The sequence below is a fragment of the Hemicordylus capensis genome, chromosome 4 (assembly GCF_027244095.1).
Source record: "Hemicordylus capensis ecotype Gifberg chromosome 4, rHemCap1.1.pri, whole genome shotgun sequence".
Classification (NCBI taxonomy): Eukaryota; Metazoa; Chordata; class Lepidosauria; order Squamata; family Cordylidae; genus Hemicordylus; species Hemicordylus capensis.
Window position 1 is genome coordinate 127,746,447 of NC_069660.1, and position 18,750 is coordinate 127,765,196.

Here is an 18,750-nt window from a genome sequence, read left to right on the forward strand (position 1 = left end):
TTGGGTGGTGTACAAATATGTTAAATAAAATAAAATAAAATAAAATAAGGGTTATGTAATTCATTTAAGTGGAAATAAATGGGGGAGCTCAGTTTACAGAAACTCCACTCAAAACCAGAGTAAAAGAAACCAGCTGCAAATGAATGATAGTGCTCTAGTTGGAATCCATTTTAAAATACAACCAATGAATTTCGACAAGTGTCTATTCATCAACTATGGTCAGGGCAAATTGTTTTTCCAAAATGCTTGTATGATATAGTGTGACTTAGGCAAACACATCCTTGAGAAGTCCAGCTTCTTTTTTGAAAAAGAAAATGGCGCCCATGTCTTTCCGACATTTGCTTGAAGGTGGCCTCTTTAAAATGTTTTAACATCGACAGATATTAGAAGACCTTGCACAACTATGACCTCGTTGGCAATGAGTTGCAAACCCATGTCCAGGCTGCACCACTTCAGTTTACATGAGGGGACTCTCATGACTGAATGCTCTTCCATGCTATAAATAAATAAATAATAGTTCAACAAAACCCATCCTGCTCCTAGATGTCAGGGGAAGATGTTATACCCCAATCTCTTCTCTGATATGCTAGTTTTCTAAATGCCAGTATGGGGATTGGGGAGTTGGTATGGAATATTTAATAATGCAAGTCCCAACCTACAGGAGTCCAGCCTCTGCCTCCTGGTGAAAATTCGGTCTTAATCTTGCCTCACAATTTCCAGTCATTTTCCTTGATTATACATTCATATGGGCCACTACACAAGTCTCCTTTTGTTATTACTCTATTCTTACAACACACAAAAGGGAAAGAACCCCTAACCAAATAGGCTACGGCTCTATTCCAGTTCTGCAATCCTTAAGTAGCAGATTCAGAAAAAGCATACACAAAGTGCCAATCTTAACAGTTCTATCCAGGTTTAAGTATAGTATTTTGCATAACAGTGAACTGAAGATAGTTGAAACGCTGCTCTCAACGCTTTAAAAAACCCTTTAAAAAATCTAATATGCAACCAATGTTCAGTGTGCATTTTTTAAAAAAACATTTTGCATGTTACAACTTAGTTTAATTGTGCAGGCAGGAACTGGGTTTTATGAGCACAGATACTACCACAAACAGGTCTAAAATATCCAGGTCAAAAGCAGAAAAGTTTCATTTGCTTATTATATGAGTAGCTTGGGTATTTATTCTTTGTTTCCCCCACCCCTACTTAACTATAAAATACATACCATTAAATGTGTTTGAATGAGACATTTCCCTGAGGCTTATTGTGTGCTACAGAGTCAGACACCTGAACTTCTATCTAATTTCCAGTGATGGAAGAAGTTGCTTATCTTATTTATTTGCTCAGTATATGAAAGCTACAAGGTTTCATTAAAGTAATAGGATGACACGAAAGTATTGCACCCAAGGCACCGGAGATGCAATCGAATCTAGACCAGATAGTAAAATACTTTGCTCTGGGTGATTAATCCCTTTGCCTATTGCATCCAATAAATTGTTAAGGCTCCAATTGGTAGTAAAATTCAGCAAGACTTAAGATGGTTATCTGATATTTCATTGAAAAAGCTATATACAGCAAGTAATCACAGTTGCTTACCTTTAACAGTTCTCCTTGCAGAAGATTCTTCAACAATCCTCCTACTGGATTGTGCATCAGACCACAGAGATATGAACCCCCAGTCTTCCTGGCTAGTCTGCCATTCCATTATATAGTACCCCTGCTTTTCTACAGTTATAATTTCTTGGCTAATTATTTTACTACTGCAGCTCTCTTCCATTCATGTCATAGGAGAATAGCAGAATTACCGTATCAGCAGTTAAGCTACATCCAAGTCACCAAATACTGAATGTGCTGACAGATTTATGAATGGCCTTGCTGGGTGGAGAACCCACAAGTGCTAAATATCTTTATGTTAGATTTTTTAAAAAAAGAGCTTAATTCTGTAACCTTGTATGTATATGTATTACTGCTTTTTACTCAGGACACCTGGCATAAGCATTCTATACAGCAATTAAGAATAATTGTAATTTTGCCCCTGTCCCCTCCTTCCTCAAAATTCCCATTTTGAAAGACTGATACAGACTTTGTGACTAAAGGACCAGAAAGGAAAAGAGATGACTGTTTAGCAATTAGCATCTAACCACCACGGTCAAAGTCTTTGAGTTAAGAAAAAGTGAGAACTTATCTGAATGTCCTGGGGCGTAGAAGATAAGAGGTTGTGTGTAGCTGTGTATACTGAGAGGATGAAAGGAGACCATCTAAAGACCAGAGCCCTGAAAGGTGGCATTGGAGTTGTCATAGCTATAAGTTGTGACAGAGGTGAGAACCGATTCCAAGAGCAGTCAAGGACCAAGAAGAATATAAAACCAGAAGGCTCCAGATGAAACTCTCAGAGGGCAGGTCCAGAAGACGTTTCTTCTTCCTCTCCAATGCTGCAGTGTTCCCACACCCAAGCATTGTACACCCCATCTTCTCACAGAACCGTAGCATCTTCAGTTGCTGGGAGAAACCTTGATCTGGCCAATCAATTGGTTTCCCTGAAGTTTGGGGTAACCAAAGTTTCCTGCTCCCCATTCCCTTTCCCCTTCTCTTGTTAAGCAACCTGCTTGTATTAGTTAGGTAGATCAGCTGCTTGCCAGGACCTTATATTTATTGTACCTCTCCAAATCTATTTCCTTAAGGAAAATCATAAAAGACATTCCTGGTCTGGTTTTTGATTCTCCTCACACACCCACTGGTTTAGATCAGGGATGCTCAACGTTGAGTCCTCAGATGTTATTGGACTTCAGCTCCCATAATCCCCAGCCCCAGTGGCCTTTGGTTGGGGATTATGGGAGTTGAAGTCCAATAACATCTGGGGACCCAACGTTGAGAATCCCTGGTCTAGATCCTGATGGTTTAACTGGGCATTTCTGAAGCTGCACAATCCCTGTGGACTTTTATAGCCTCTGGCTACAATCCATTCACAGATAGAATAGTTTCAGTCCAGTGAAGGTAACGCAGTGGGAAGCAGCTATTTGGTAAATTGAAGAGAGGAGAGAGAAAGTCCAGAGTGTGTAACAGCAGCATGTTTAGAATCTTGGTTAGGTACACTGAGTGTGCCATCCGTTTCCTTCACCTCTAGCTTTTTTAAAAAAGCATCAGAGCGCAGAACATATCACAAAAAATATATGGATGCTGTCAGAAAACAGATCTGTAAAGAGATTTATATTTTTATGGAATTGTGTTGCTGTGTATGTTATTGCTTGTAAGCCGCCCTGAGTCCTATGGAAGTAGGGCGACATATAAATCTAACTAACTAAATAATAAATAAATAATCTGTCTTGAGTTTCTTCCCTTCATGATGTCTACAACTTAATTATTACAATGTGCATTTCTACACATCCTCTAGCTAATTATGTGAAATAGTGGCAGAGAAATGCACATCATAATGACAGGACATGGGATATGTTGAACAAAGTGTTACGAGTGTGAGGGACTCACCAACGGAGTGTCTTTTCCGCTATGAGTGTGAGGGACTCAACAAACGAGGGTCTTTTCTGAAGCAGCCCTGTTTTCTTGTTAATGTCTAGATCTACCCAAACAGAGACTAAGCAAGTAGGAAAGTTTGCACACCCCTTATAACTTCCTGCCAATCATAAATTTAAGCTTAAAATAACTTGGGTTCTATGTTGGTATGTTGCAAGACTTGTCTCTTTCAAACAGTAATTTGAGGAAAGCAGCTTCCTGAAGGAAAAAACAGGTTGCTTACCTGTAACCGATGATCTGGAGGTGATCCATTGTATTCATAATGAATGGGTTCTGCGCCTGTGCAGGGACCTCACAGCCCGATTAACTAGCTCCTCGCTCCGCCCCCAACTGCCATGCACACGATTGTGCTTTTGTTATCCGAGGCAGCTGCAGGCACGTTTATTCAGTTTATAGTGGACTGCCGTTGCGTCTACACCTTGGACTGTTTGCTCCTTGGAAACTTTATCAACTGGTTAACGACTCGGATAGGATTATGACAGACAATTGGTTTTTTGAACATTGGATTGAACTGGACTTGTATTTGGACACCCTTGTATGTTACGGAAGCGTATAAACGATTTGTTTAACACCATTGTGAGAGGATGTCAGAGGCTGGGTCAGCCAAGCCTAAGACTACTTTTAAGCGCTGTACTGAGTGCTGGGCGAAATTGCCATCAACGGATACGCAAGATGCGAGAAGCTAGTTAATCGGTCCGTGAGGTCCCTGTGCAGGCGCAGAACCCATTCATTATGAATGCAAAGGATCACGATCCAGATCATTATGGATTTACTAAATATTGTCAACCAAACCGTAAATGTGAAGAGCAGGTCATTGCAATCCAGTAGCTTCAGTGTGTATGTGATTCAACGTGAGCAGAAGTGGATGTTAGTTGCTGACTTAACATCAAGGGAATGACAAAAATCTGTCCAGTGATCAATACACTGTGTGGGCCTCTTGTGTACATGCGCATTAATCTGGGCTCACAATTCTAAAAAAGAAAAACTATTCTGAAAAAGAAAAATGACAACTCTAGTTGATACCAGAAATGTATGAAAAACAACATTCAAGTGCTTATTAGAAGTTTGATAGATCTTCAGATATATGTAGCTGTTGCAAAAAAAAAAACACCTTCCGAATAACGTGCAACTCAAAAATGAAAAATTTGATGCAATTACTAATCAGGAAAAATGATTCTAATAAATCATTCAACATTACACTGGCTCTTCATCAACCAAGCCCATGGTATCCGAAATTATTTACATTTTTAAAAGGTTCACCTGGCTTTGCAAATGAAATTCACTTCATTTGCATAGTGTCACATGACAAGGAGAACATACCAATTGCTTATTAATTTCTTGAACTTTTAAAAAAGACCCATAATGAAGAAAATGAAGGTATGAGTCACTCAATGTCAACAACTAAAATGTTACAGGAAACACACATTTTCCTGTCAAGCTATAACTGGTATTCTAATGTAGGAATAAGAAAGTTACAGCTGCTGAGATACTGTTGTACAGGTCTGTGTGGGTTTATTAGAATAATCCAAATCCTAACTTTCCTAGAAATAAAAAGGTACAACTCTAGTTCTTATGCTTTATTCACATTTATAGCAGACCTCATTCCTAAATATTAATGGAACTCAAAAGAAGTTTAAAAATAAGTGGTTGTAGAAAAGAGTTCGTTCCAACACAGGACTGCAGAAATGCTAAAGGGTCAGGAATAAAGAAGCTCGTTTTTAAAATGCCAAAATAGTATCCTTTTCAACTCTCAAATCTCTCACTTTAGATTTGGCAAGATCTGCCTCAGGTGTCACACTTTTGAGGGTAAGGATATTGCAGAACAGATATAATGGTTTCACCACCTGTAGTTATGCTGCTAAATTAAGAGCCCCTTTAGGCGAGATGCAAGGGCTCATCCACACAGAGTAGTATTTTTCCTCTTTCCCCCTCGCAGCAGCTATAGCATTCTATGGCAAAAGGTTTTTTAAAAAGCAGTCTGTCTAGGATTTTGGCCAAGTTATTGTGCAGTGCAAAAAAAAAAATTGTTGTAGGGTAGATCTTTTGTACTCAGTTCACTGAATGTGCATTCTGTTTCTTTTACTTTAATGGTTGCTTTATTGTAAATTGCCAAGATTTTGTTATTGTTGTAAGAACACTTTCTAACTGCATACTCAACTTCCAATGCACTGTATTTGGGGTCTTGCCTCCCTTCACCCTTTTTGACAAGTGTAGGGTGTTAATCATTGGTAGAGACCTTTCCTTGCCAATTTGCATCTGAACATATATAGATATATCAAAGAAATACCAATAGGATCAGACCACACATTCAAATGTATTTTGGCATTAAACTAAGTTAACAATGCAATTTATAGGGACTGGAACTTGGTAGACATCAAGTAACCCTGCTCTGATGCACCAGGGTTTTCTGTCGTGCAAGAGGTGATATAGAACAGGGGTGTGCAGAACTGCTTAGCTTTGAACAGGCTTGGTTTGACTGGTTCGAATTCAAACCAAACCAGCCTTTCAAAAAGGCAGCCAGTCCGAGTTCAAAACAAACTGAACCCCATCTGTTACAGAATGGTTTGAGAGGCTCTGCTTGTAAAGAGAAATTCATTGAGGAGCTCCCTTTACAAGCAAAGGGGGAATCCTGCCTTTAAACAGGCTTATAAGGTTTCTAGCACTTACACTTACATTTATATACCGCTCTATAGCCGGAGCTCTCTAAGCGGTTTACAATGATTTAGCATATTGCCCCCAACATTCTGGGTACTCATTTTACCGACCTCGGAAGGATGGAAGGCTGAGTCAACCTTGAGCCCCTGGTCAGAATCGAACTTGTAACCTTCTGGTTACAGGGCGGCAGTTTTACCACTGCACCACCAGGGGCTCAACCATGCAGTGGTGATGCAGTTCTAGCTTCCGTGCATATGTGCGGACCACGCTGCTGGGGGGAGGGCTGTGGTTTAGAGGAGAACCGGCACCACCCTTAGAAGCCGTTTAAAAGGCAGGATTCCCCTTTACAAGCATAGCCCCTTGAAATGGTTCGACTGAACCAACTGAACCGCCAGTCAGTTTGACAGAACTGGTTTGTGGACTGGTGGTTCCGTTTGAATTCAGTCCGAATTTGAACCAAACCACAAAAAAGAGTTCTGTGCACATACCTAATATACAACAATCTTCTCTTCCCTCTGTAACCTGCTGTGCCCTCTGAAACTAACCCTGAGGGTCCTCCAAACCCTCAGGGACATAATTTCAGGAAGCACAGGCAGCTGTATACAGAGAGGGGATGATAGCTGAATGTTGTCCTTCTCCCCCTTGCACAACAGAAAATTTGGAGCACTGGCATAGGGTGAATTTGGATGTCAGCCAGCTTCTTATAAAGGGATAGTTCATGAAATGTGACCCATTAACAGAGTACATGGATTTAAGACATTAGGGTCCAAGTTGTGTGAAGACTTTTAAACAGATGACCAATATATGGATAATGGCTGCAATCCAGCATAGAAATATATAAGTAAATTGGCACTACTGTACTGTTCAGCTGAGGTTAAATATAGTTCTTTAAAATGTACAAAGTAACTTAGGAAACATGTGGTGATAATTACAGTTTGAAACCATGGGAAATAGATTTTTACAAGGAAAAATTGTATAAAATAATGTTCAGAGAATCTATGAATTGTCACACTGTTTACAGCACCTTTTAGTGTACTGAGGTGTAGAAATTTCCTCTTTTCCTCCCTTGCCCCCCAACAATGGTATCCAGAATTCAGTCCAGTATTAAATTGTGTTTGAGCAAGTTGGCTATTTTTTTCCTGATAGAGGTATTTTATGATTAGTGGAAAAATTTTAGCAGACACAGAAAATGGAAGATGAAACTGCAGCAAAAGCATGGCAAACCTGAAAGGTCAATTAGTGCATAAATCTATTTGAACAACAGAAAAGATAGAACTTACAAGCTACAATAAAAGTTATGTCTTTAAAAGCTGTAGGTTATAACAGGGTGGGAAATGTTTAATATCGATTTATATCTGTGCTTCAACAAAGCAGTTACTATCTTCTTAACATATAAAGTATGTACACATTAAGAGCTGCTATGTTTTCCACAGCATTTGATTTTCATATTGTATAAAGCCAGACTATTATAAAATCAGATTATTATGCTTTTCCCACCCTGGCAGAGAATAAACATGAATTCAGAAGCACAGTGGGAGTGGAAAACAAAGAAGAGAAGAGAGAAAAGGCAGCAGAGAAAGACAGAAGAGGTGAATACAGAGCTACAGAAGTGTTTATTGAGCATGCTACAGAGGCAAGCAGCGTACACATAAGAAGAAATTAAACAACCATCAAACCTCCCAACTTTGTTAGAAAATTAATTTTTAATTGTGCCGCTTTCAAACTATACTGAAATATTACATTTCTAAAGATGTAAAAACTCAACTAATAGAAAATATACATGACCTTTTTCTACATAGATAACAGAATCTATGACTCTTGAAACTAAGTACATCAATTGCAAAAAGTATTGGTCATTCAAACAGAATCAAGACAACAGTTCAGACTGACAGAGAACTGTTTTCAAATTAATTTTTTTCCTGTAGATTCTGAGCCATGTTCATAGTAAAGTCAGATCCATTTCTAGATACAAAATATTTTGAAGAAATTTATTAAAACTGAATATTACAATGCAAGGTAAATTAAGACTAAAGGCACATAAACTTTGGTCCCACCTGGTTGTCAGTTTTGTTTTTGTGTTTTTTTAATAAAGAAAACTGCCACAAAATTATTAATCTTTCTGCAAAAGTTTGCAATACACTTTCTTCATCCTTGAAATACATGCACCAACTCCTGAACTAGCTAGACCAGTCTGCACATGCTCAGAAATCCACAACCATATTTCAAATTGTAATTACTAACTAAAAATGGCAATATATATTTAAATGCACGTAAGTCATGTCAACTTCAAAAAACATCTACAAAAAATATTCAGCCACAAACAAGACATTACTTAGTGCCAACATTTATATGATACGCCCCCAGAGTGTGTGTACAAAAAGGTTAAGACTTTACAATGCTTTCCCCACTGAGGGCTCAAAGCCACAGGGACAAACAAAAAACAAACAAAAAGAATCACGAGTCTTTTAAAGAAATTAATTCTCTGCATCATGTTAACTCTGACTAACGCCTATATTCTTAACCAAACTATACTTGGAATACACAAGGCCATTTTTATTTAGTTTTAAAAAAAGAAAAAAGTAGCACAGGTCAAACATGCTGCATTTCTCTTAAAGTAATGCAGCACATTTTGTTTCTTTAAAAAAAAAAAAAAGTTCACAAAAAGCCAATAAATTCCAAGCAGGAGAAACAAAGCTTAACCCTTTTTACACACTCCTGCCTAAAATACATTTGGCATAATCCAACAAAGTTAGGCGCACAAAGCCCCTCTGAAACCAATAGTACTTGAGCACTTAACTGTGTGTTTTAATTCTAATGATTTCAATGGGATTTAGATACACCTAACATTCAATGGATTGCACCCATTAATTCCCATGTAACAATGTGCCCCAGACAACCAAATTTTTTAAACTAGTAAATGCAACTCTAGCAACTCTAGGTTTTCCTTTTTTAAGGCACGTATGTTAACTAAGTTGAAAAACTATGGGATTACCATGGAATCCCTTTTAAACAAAATGGTTTCATAAACATATGCAAAACCAGCAGATAATATCACTGCTTCTTCCTTGTAAATCCTTTTTTTTGTTTTCATTTATACATAAACAATCAAGGAATGGTAACAGCATGAAAAACAGATGTCCATCTCTGGTCCCCGCTTTCCCGAACAGTCATAGATGACAACACTAAACAACGTGATACAACCTTATTATTTTGATCTCTCACTTCAAATGGTTGATTTGGAAAAAGAAACTCTCAGATGATGATTTTCTCCAAGATTGTAATTATGCAGATCAATCAAAGCCTGGATAGCTTCTTCTACTGTTGACATCTGAAGAAGAGCCATCTTGTGATCTCTTCTGGAACAAAGCAGTAAAATTAGACACTGGAACAGTATTAGAAAGTTGTAACATTAACCCCTTCTTATTAGAGATGGTTGCTCATTTCTAAAATGATAGAAATTTCAAATAAAACGTGCTTACTGAAAAAATTTAAATGCTTTCACAGTGCCCCCAGTATTAGCAAACAGTGTACGTAGGTCATCTTCCGATACTGATGGTCTACACAAAGAAAGGCAGGGGAAGGGGGTGGAGAGAAAAGAGAGAGATAGATGAAAAGCTTAGAAACTAATATTTGGATCTTATATGACTCTTTCAAGTAATTTATATGACTCTTTCAAGTAATAAGCTCACACTTACGGAATATTAGATAAATGAAGAGTTGCAGATGGAGGAAATATGTTCTGAAAGTTTTTTGAGCCAGGCTTCTTGAAGCGATGAAGAGGCGAATTGCCAAAATCTTTAGTTAGCCCTTGGTCATCAAGTCCTTCTCGAGGTAGTTGTACTGTCTGATGTTTGGAAAGAGTAACACGAATAATCTTTCCATACATTTTCTGCCCATTAAGATGACTCATGGCTGGAAAATGAAACAAGAATACTAAATTATTCATTTCAGAGTTTCCATTATATTCACTGTTAACATATTTAATAGGCTCAGTGTTAAGAAAAAACTGTTTGACAGCAAATTAGTTCGTTAAATTAACAAGTGCAGCTAATCCTGTAGGCTGGAAATCTTTCCATTCCAAAGTTTACTGACAGCTAATTTAAAAGCTCTGTTCACACAGCTATGTATCCAGCAAGGCAAACATGAACAGTATTTTACCCTGAGGGCCCCCCCCCCCGCCGCACCACATTATTTATTTAATGAATAAAACAGAATACTTAACATGGACTGCCAGTCATAAACTAAAACTGTTCTCTAGTAAGTCATTATTATTGGTAATTGTGATAATGTCTTTATGCAAATAATTATTTCAATGGGGCTTTATTTTATTCAAAGAAGTGCTGAGCTTTAAAAGATATGGGTCAGGATCCAAAAGGCCACACAAGGTGTTCTGTGTGCCCCAGGGTTTTTCCAGGTCCCTGGGACCAGCCCACTTCCCCACAGCCACTCCTGAAGATTGAATTGTATCCAATGCAACACAGGGAACTGTGGTGGAAAAGCATGGGGGCGGGGGATGAAACACTTCCCTGCCCACCTCTACCATGTGCAAGTAAAGAAGCATTTTCAGTGTGCACAGAACAGGGCTTTGTTTTCCTGGCCATGGTCTGATATTCAAAGCATATGTAGATAATCCTATGCATACAACAACCTCCTGAAACCTCCACATAAGATGCTTCCCCTTTGCTGCCCAAAGTGAGATAAGTTCAGGAGCAGATGTTCAAAGCAGTATGAGGAGCTGCACTGAAAAATACAGAACAAAATCCAACACACGCAGAGAAAATTCTAGTGTATAAAACAAATTATGCGCATCTAAAGAGACCATTTGGGTCCTGGCCATATGCTCCAGCAGAACTATTCCCACGATCACAAAACAGTATTTAATTTTCAGAATTTAAGATAATAACTTAACTTTCCTTACGCACTAGATCACAGATATTATAAAAGTTAAAAGCAAATATTGAAATGCAAACATGACTCATTGCATGAGTGAAGAATGCTGAAAATCAACATTTTAGTGTCATGTTAGGGTGGGGGGGTGCTTCTCACCTAGCTGCGATTGGTTTCCATCAGCCATCTGTATAAGAGCACTGTCTTTCTTATTGTATAAAATCTTCACACGCTGCACATCCCCATAAACACCTTTTTAGAAATCAAAGAAGCAATCCAAAAGAATAATATTTTAAGCATAGTTAACAGCACATTTTGACATATCAATGAAACATTCGGACATGTCTCTCACTTCTCCCAACACTCACACAAATGAGTAAAGAAGAACAAGATTTTGAATAGGTGAATTTTGAAAAAAGGAAGACATTTTTGATAAACCCTCAAAGCTATGTGAATGATATTAAAGATCATGCAAAATTAAAAAAAACATGCATTAAAAGAAATTTTGTGTCTATGGAGAGTTTTAAAACAGCAAAAGAAAAATAGCAAAAGATTTTACTATTCAACTTTAAGCCAAAGTGCTAGCTACAAATAAGAATTAAGGTGAAACAAATAATTAAATCAATAATAAAAGTATAGTGCTAACGATAACATACCGAAGAGGGTAAACAGACTTTGGGGCGTAACCATCTTTAGAAGGAGAGAAGAGCAAGCAGCATAAGACAAGAAGAGAGAAGAGTCGAGGAAGAGCGGAGATGAACAGATCATCCATAACGAAGGGTGGTTCCCGCAGAATGGTGAGGTGGTCATGGATCATGGTTCAAGGCGGTTAATTGGGGCAAGTTGGTCCGAGGAACATTTTGTTCAAGCACAGAAGCATGAACATCGGGAATGGAGACAAGGACAAGGAACGCAAAGGATAGGAGAGGGAAGGGTGTGGGAATATGGGGAGAGACAGGGAAAGGGCAGGTGAGCACAAAGGGAGAAGGATGAAATGGGGTAGGGAAACAGCAATGCAGAAGAAAAATAAGGAAGTGGGGAAACAAAAAAAATAATATATAGGTCAGTACATAGGAAATGCAGGAATTTGGTCAGAAAATGGTTGGTTTATGTTTTGTACAAGAAAAACTGAGTAAAATGTAGTCACCCAAGACAAAATATGGGTAAAGTACATCTATATCAAACAGTAAATTACATTTCATCTGAACGTGAGAAGAAAAAAAAGCATGCAATAGAAACTTAAAAACAACTCTAAACTTTAACTGCATAAGCATGGCTGGTTATGAAATGCAGACCAGAGTCTTTTAAAATGGAACTCTGATCCAAGCAAGCATTTTAACATGCAAGACTATGAATGACAAAAAATAGTACTAAAATGACCAAAAGTATAATGGTTTGTATTATAAACAGAGGCCAGTAAAAATGGAACACATATTCAAGGAGGACAAACTGATACAAACTACCCCACATTTCATACCAGCTTTCACAGCAAGTCAAAGTAAAGGTACAAGACAATAAAATGCAAAATTAAACAAAACCTCTTAGAGTTCAGAGTTAAAGGAGGATTAAAGTGGAGAAATTTTTTAGAAGACAACTGCAAAGGAAAAATAAAATTACTAAGAGAGGACTGAAGAGTGTCGCATCAAGATCTTTGGGAGAACCTTCAAAGAAAAATGTGTTAGAGCTGTTCACATACATTAATACTACAAAAATGCAGTGATATGTAAGCATGAAATGAACAAGCAAATAATTAACAAAGATAAAGAACGAAACAGTAGTTTTCATAAAATCTAATTTACAAAATGAAGCACACTGGTACTTCTAAAAATAATTGAGGCATCAAAAACATGCAATATTTACCATATTTTTCTTAGGAAAAATAGGTAGCCGAATAGCAAAGGATATTTTAAAAGATGCCGGCTACCTAGGAAAACAAAAGTATTTAACTATAATAGAAACAATATATTAAGCTCTAGTTGTAAAACAATCTGAAGCATTTTTTAAATAAAACTGACTTGAATAAAGAATGAAGTGGAAGCAAGCTCAAAATAAAAAGGTTTTTAAGAAGGTCTCAATGAAGTGTGGAAAAGGAAAAAGATGAATGAACAAGTAGGTTCACTGACCTCTTCATTTAAATTGCTAACAAGGAGGACTGTATTGCCACCAGCTGAGACTCCAGGCATACCCACACGGCCAGCGGCAGCTGCTGCCGCTGCAGCAGCAGCATTTGGAATTCCCAATGGACTCAGCGCTCCTGGAACAGCTGCAACAGGAAGCCCTAATTTTAAAATAAAGCATATTTTACGAAACACACACAAGTCGTCCCAATATATTCTAGTTTAGAAGTGTTATGTTGGTTTTGCTCCACTGTTCAGGTTATCCAAAGCTTGCTCAGTTTCCCTGTGTGAAAACAATTACGCTTTCAAACCATTTTGCAAACAAATTTACTACCCTAGTATCATGATAATTTGGATTATCATCTCACAGATACTCTTGAACAAAGAGTATCTATGAGATGATAAAACTTTGGCTTATTACCTATTGCAGCAGTACAAGCTGCATTGATCTTATATTATCCTTGAGTTTAACATGTTGGCTAACACATACTATCACATTTAAAATGCCCCACTTTAAATTGTTCACTTACAATGTAAAGAATCTTATATTTCTATCTCTCTCCTTGAAGATAATTGAACATTGGAATTACTTGCTTTTTCATTTATCAATGAAATTTTATCCACAACTGGGACAGCAATATCTAGTTAAGCCATCTCTCTTATCATAATCAAATATGTGAAAACGAAACTACCGGTAGCAGAAGGGAAATACCTCTAACTTCTTCAGGCCCTGCCGCAAGACTCTGGCGCTTGAGGTGAAGTGGTAAGACACTGTCCTGTACCTCTGCCACATGCAAAGTTCTCCCACTAGCCTTGACATTTGCCAATTCCCCCAGCCTCCAATTCAATCCAATCCTCCCTGCCAGCCATGCTTAGTCATTCCACATCCAACCCAGTTTCCGGTAGGGGTGTGCATGGAACTGGCTGGTCCGGATCAAGTCTGAACAGGACCACTTCAGTCCGGCACCCTGCCGAACCTCCCCCATTTCAAGGGAGGAGGTCTGCGATTTTTTTTTTTATATATATAGATATAGATAGATAGATAGATAGATAGATAGATAGATAGATAGATATAGATATAGATATAGATATAGATATAGATATAGATATGTGTGTGTGTGTGTGTGTGTGTGTATGTGTGTGTATATATATATATATATATATATATATATATATATATATATATATATATAAATTACACACACCCCAACCTACTGCCTCCGGGGGAATTATCCAAGGTGGAGGGTGTGTGTCCGTCCGCGGAGGTTCCTCCTCCACCCACCAGCCTCTCTTAGTTCCAAAATTGGCCTTCAGCCTGTTTTCAGGCCTTTCCCCCTGGCATGGTGGCCAAACAACCGATTCGGCCACCATGCCCAAACAACCGATTTTCTTACTAAAAGACAAGTAAGAATGTGTTTTCCTTCTTTCAAACTTGTTGCACCTGACCCCATCCAAGTGTTAAGGCTTCAAAATTCACTCATATGATCTACTCAGGAACATAAGAAGCTGCCATATACTGAGTTAGACCATTGGTCCATCTAGCTCAGTATTGTCTACACAGACTGGCAGCAGCTTCTCCAAGGCTGCAGGCAGGAATCTCTCTCAGCCCTATCTTGGAGATTCCAGGGAGGGAACTTGGAAGCTTCTCCTCTTCCCAGAGCTGCTCCATCCCGAGGGGAATATCTTACAGTGCTCGTACATCAGTTCTCCCATTCATATGCAACCAAGGAGAACCCTGCTTAGCTAAGAGGACAAGTCATGCTTGCTACAAGACCAGCTCTCAGCTCTGCCCCTAAGATTTCCTCTGAGCTGGAGTAAATTTTTGCATCATCCTTATCATGCCAAAGTAATATTGGGGAAAAAATCTTACTGTAAAAAAAACAACACCTACTGTAATTGTGAACATGGTAGGATAATGCGCGGGGTGGGGGGAGAGACAGAGGCGGGAGGCTGTGCACACGCACATGTCTGGGTAATCAACTTCATTTGAAATCACCCTTAATCTTCCTTTAAGTGCTCTGTCACACTTGCAGTGAGTGAGTGAGTGACTAATTGCTGTCAACTTCATCTGCAGTTGCCACCGGCTCAACCGGTGGTTACTCTGGGATAGGCCTTCTCCATTGCTGCCCAGAGGCTTTGGAACACACTTCTTGCTGAAATAAGAGCCTTCCCATCTCTTACAACTTTTAAAAGGGCAGTCAAGATGCATTTGTTCACCCAGGCTTTTAATTAGATATGTTTTAATTGTGTTTTAATAGTTTTAACTTTTTAAATTTTAATTGTTGAAATATGTTAATTTTTATTGGTTGTTTTTATTGTTTTGTAAACCACCCAGAGAACTTGCAATTTGAGTGGTATAAAATATGCTAAATAAATAATAAATAAATAATATACTTCCAGGAGTAGTCATGGTGGTCTTTACAGCAAAGAGTCTTTAGTACCTTAAAAACATATATTGCAGCAGAAGCATTCTTGGATTACAGTTCACTTAAACGGCATGAAGTATCATCTTTCAACTGACAGGTATACATAAACACTTTATTATTCTCCAACATGGTACATGCCATCACTTGATGACAGTGCCCTTCTACTCTTACATAGGAGAACAAGGTCTAAAGAAATGCGTACAAATCTGACAAAAGCATTGCACTGAAACTAGGTTGAGAACATGGCAGTTTCCAAGTATACTCTGCTGCTAACCTGAAAGACACCATTCTTCAACATTCAAAGGGAAACTCCAGAATGAAATTGCTGAATGAGAATTTATCAAGAGGTTTGATTCGATTCATACAGGCCTGAATCAAGACAATAGTTTCCCATCACCTTCTAGGTACTAGGAGGATTTTGTTATCACTAGTTACCACTGTTGTGAATGGTAACTTGTCTTATACATTTGTTAGCCCTTAAGGTGCCACAAGACTCTGAGTGGTGGTTGTTGTTTTAAAACTAAAAGATGGATTTTCCCAATTAACTCAAGGGGGAGTGATAATGATCTCAGCCATTAACACCATAGCTATTTTTGTGCCTAAGTCATATTTTAAAATCCCCCCATGAGTCACTAAGATAATGAAAAAAGGTGGACCTTGTTATCTGCGGATTTGTGTATCTGCGGTTGGGAAAAAGACACTTGACCTCAGCATACACGGGGGTGGAGTGGGGTGACAAACAACAGCACCACGCTGACCTTGTGTATCTGCGAGTTGGAACTGGCCGGAAATGACCGCAGAGGTCATTTCCAGCTGCCATTTCCTTAGACAGAGCCACATATATGGCTCCTGCCTTTGTTAAAAAAAATAGAAAAGGGGGGAAAACCCACTCATTTTTGGCCGATTTGGGGGCACAGCGCAATGTAGGGGGAGTAGCAGAGCACGGCAATAAGCTCCTGTCTGTGAAAATCAGCTGATTTTCAACCGACTAGGAACCTAAGCCCCACAATCCCATAGCCATTGATTCGATATTCACAATTTCTATATCCATGGCTGCAGCCCGGAACAGAACTGCCGCAAATATAGAGGTTCTCCTGTCTGGAAGGGTACTTAAAGGGTTACATAAACTGATATTGAAAAGCATAAGTCTTTTAAGTTACCCCTTTTCAGCATCTTTCCATATTGCCAATATTGACTCAAAGGGATTTTGCCTCTTTTTCTCCACTCCCCATGGTGCATGTGCACATGCGTGTGTGCGCGCACGCGCACACACACACACACACACACACACACACACACACACACACACACACACACCCCTACAGCCCCAAACACAGACAACTCATCTCATCCCATGTATCCTTTTTATTCTAAAAGCAAGGTACTTGTTGCAAGTAAAGAAATAACTTTTTAAATTCAATGTTATTAATTGATAAATATTTACAAACATTTGAGCGTGATGACAGGGTTACAGAATTGTCTGTTGGGCTAATGGATGGTTGAAGGAAAGGAAACAGAAGGTAGGGAAAAATGGACAGTTTTCACAATGGAGGGAAGAACTGGGGTCCCCCAGGGATCTATACTGGGACCAATGCTCTTTAACTTGTTCATAAGTGATCTAGAATTTGGGATAAGCAGTAATATGGCCAAATTTTCAAATGACACTAAACTATTTAGGGTAGTGAAATCCACAACAAATTCTGATGAGCTCCAAAAAGGTCTCTCCAAACCGGGGGAGTGGGCAACAAAATGGCAAATGCAGTTTAATGTAAGGAAGTGCAAATTGATACATTTTGGGGCAAAAAACCCCAACTTCACATATTCAATGATGGGATGTGAACTATCAGTGAATGATCAGAAGAGAGATCTTGGGGTTGTGGTGGAGAGCACACTGAAAGTGTCGACTCAGTCTGCAGCAGTAAAAAAAAGGTCAATGCCATGCAAGGGATCATTAATTGGGAAGGGGACTGAAAATAAAAATGCTAATATTATAATGCCCTTAATACAATTCTATGGTGTGGCCACATCTGGAGCACTGCGTACAGTTTTGGTCACCGTATCTTAAGAATGAGAACTGGAGAATGTGCAGAAGACAGCAACCAAGTGATCAGGGGTCTGGAGCACTTTCCTTGTGAGGCAAGGCTACAGCATATGGGGCTCTTTAGTTTGGAAAAGGTGACTAAGGGGAGACATTATAGAGGTGTATAAAATTATTCATGGAGTAGAGAGAGTGGACAGAGATAAATTTTTCTCCTTCTCACAACACTAGAAGCAGGGGTCACCCCATGAAACTGAAGATCGGGAAATTTTGGACGGACAAGAGGAAGTATTTTTCACATTATGCATAATTAATCTATGGAATTCTCTGACATGGAATGTGGTGATGGTCATTAATTTTGATGGCTCTAAAAGGGCTTTGACAAATTCATGGAGGACAAGTCTATCAATGGCTTCTAGTCTGGTGGCTATAGGCCACTTCCAGCCTCAGAGGCACGATGCCTCTCAATACCAGTTGCAAGGGAACAACAGTAGGAGAGGGCATGCCCTCACCTTTTGCCCGTGGGCTTTCCAGAGGCATCTGATTGGCCACTGTGTGAAACAGGATGCTGGACTAAATAGGCCTGGGGTCTAATCCAGCAGGGCTGTTCTTATAGTTTTCACTTAGTTCTTTAAGGACTCAAACTGGAACTATGGCACCTGACAAGAAAGGATGCATATAGCCATGTCTTGAAATGAGGATTCTATGATCTTACCTACTCATATTCCACATATCTCTTATGACTGCTTACTTGGGCATGCTTCCTCTCCCCTGATTCTGCTGACCTATTTATTTATATTTACATACACACACTTCCAGTATAAGGAGAAACAGGGGACAGCAACACACAGCACCTTCAAAACAAGAATACTCATTTTGCAGAGGAAGGGCTGTGTTTTGGATACTGTTTTAAGTGCTTTGGATACTGCAGTGCAACTTGGGGTTAGTACTTAAATAAATTTTCAAGAGGTTTCTTGGTAAACACCAGAAGTTACTATAGGTGGCTCTTATCAATCATGGTCCAAGCATGCGCGGTCCCAGAAATCTGCAGTTGGGACATATAGGCCTCATCCTGTTGTCCTCAGGGACAACAGGATTG

General features: G+C 38.9%; 1 protein-coding gene across 6 annotated transcripts in view; it reads right to left on the reverse strand.

Moving 5' to 3' along the window:
* Window positions 1-7,777: 7,777 nt before the first annotated feature.
* PTBP2 (polypyrimidine tract binding protein 2) overlaps window positions 7,778-18,750 on the reverse strand; it is a 110,548-nt gene continuing 99,575 nt past the window's right edge. For 2 of the 6 annotated variants that reach the window (XM_053247086.1, XM_053247083.1), the window contains 6 exons: window positions 13,194-13,333; window positions 11,727-11,760; window positions 11,230-11,322; window positions 9,879-10,095; window positions 9,663-9,740; window positions 7,778-9,539 (listed from right to left, as the gene is read on the reverse strand). In XM_053247086.1, coding sequence (XP_053103061.1) covers window positions 9,407-9,539; window positions 9,663-9,740; window positions 9,879-10,095; window positions 11,230-11,322; window positions 11,727-11,760; window positions 13,194-13,333 — 695 coding nt within the window. In that variant the 3' untranslated portion in view covers window positions 7,778-9,406. Of the gene's footprint in view, window positions 9,540-9,662; window positions 9,741-9,878; window positions 10,096-11,229; window positions 11,323-11,726; window positions 11,761-13,193; window positions 13,349-18,750 lie in introns of all 6 variants that reach the window. The other 4 variants (XM_053247080.1, XM_053247085.1, XM_053247084.1 and 1 more) reach the window with 3 other exon arrangements.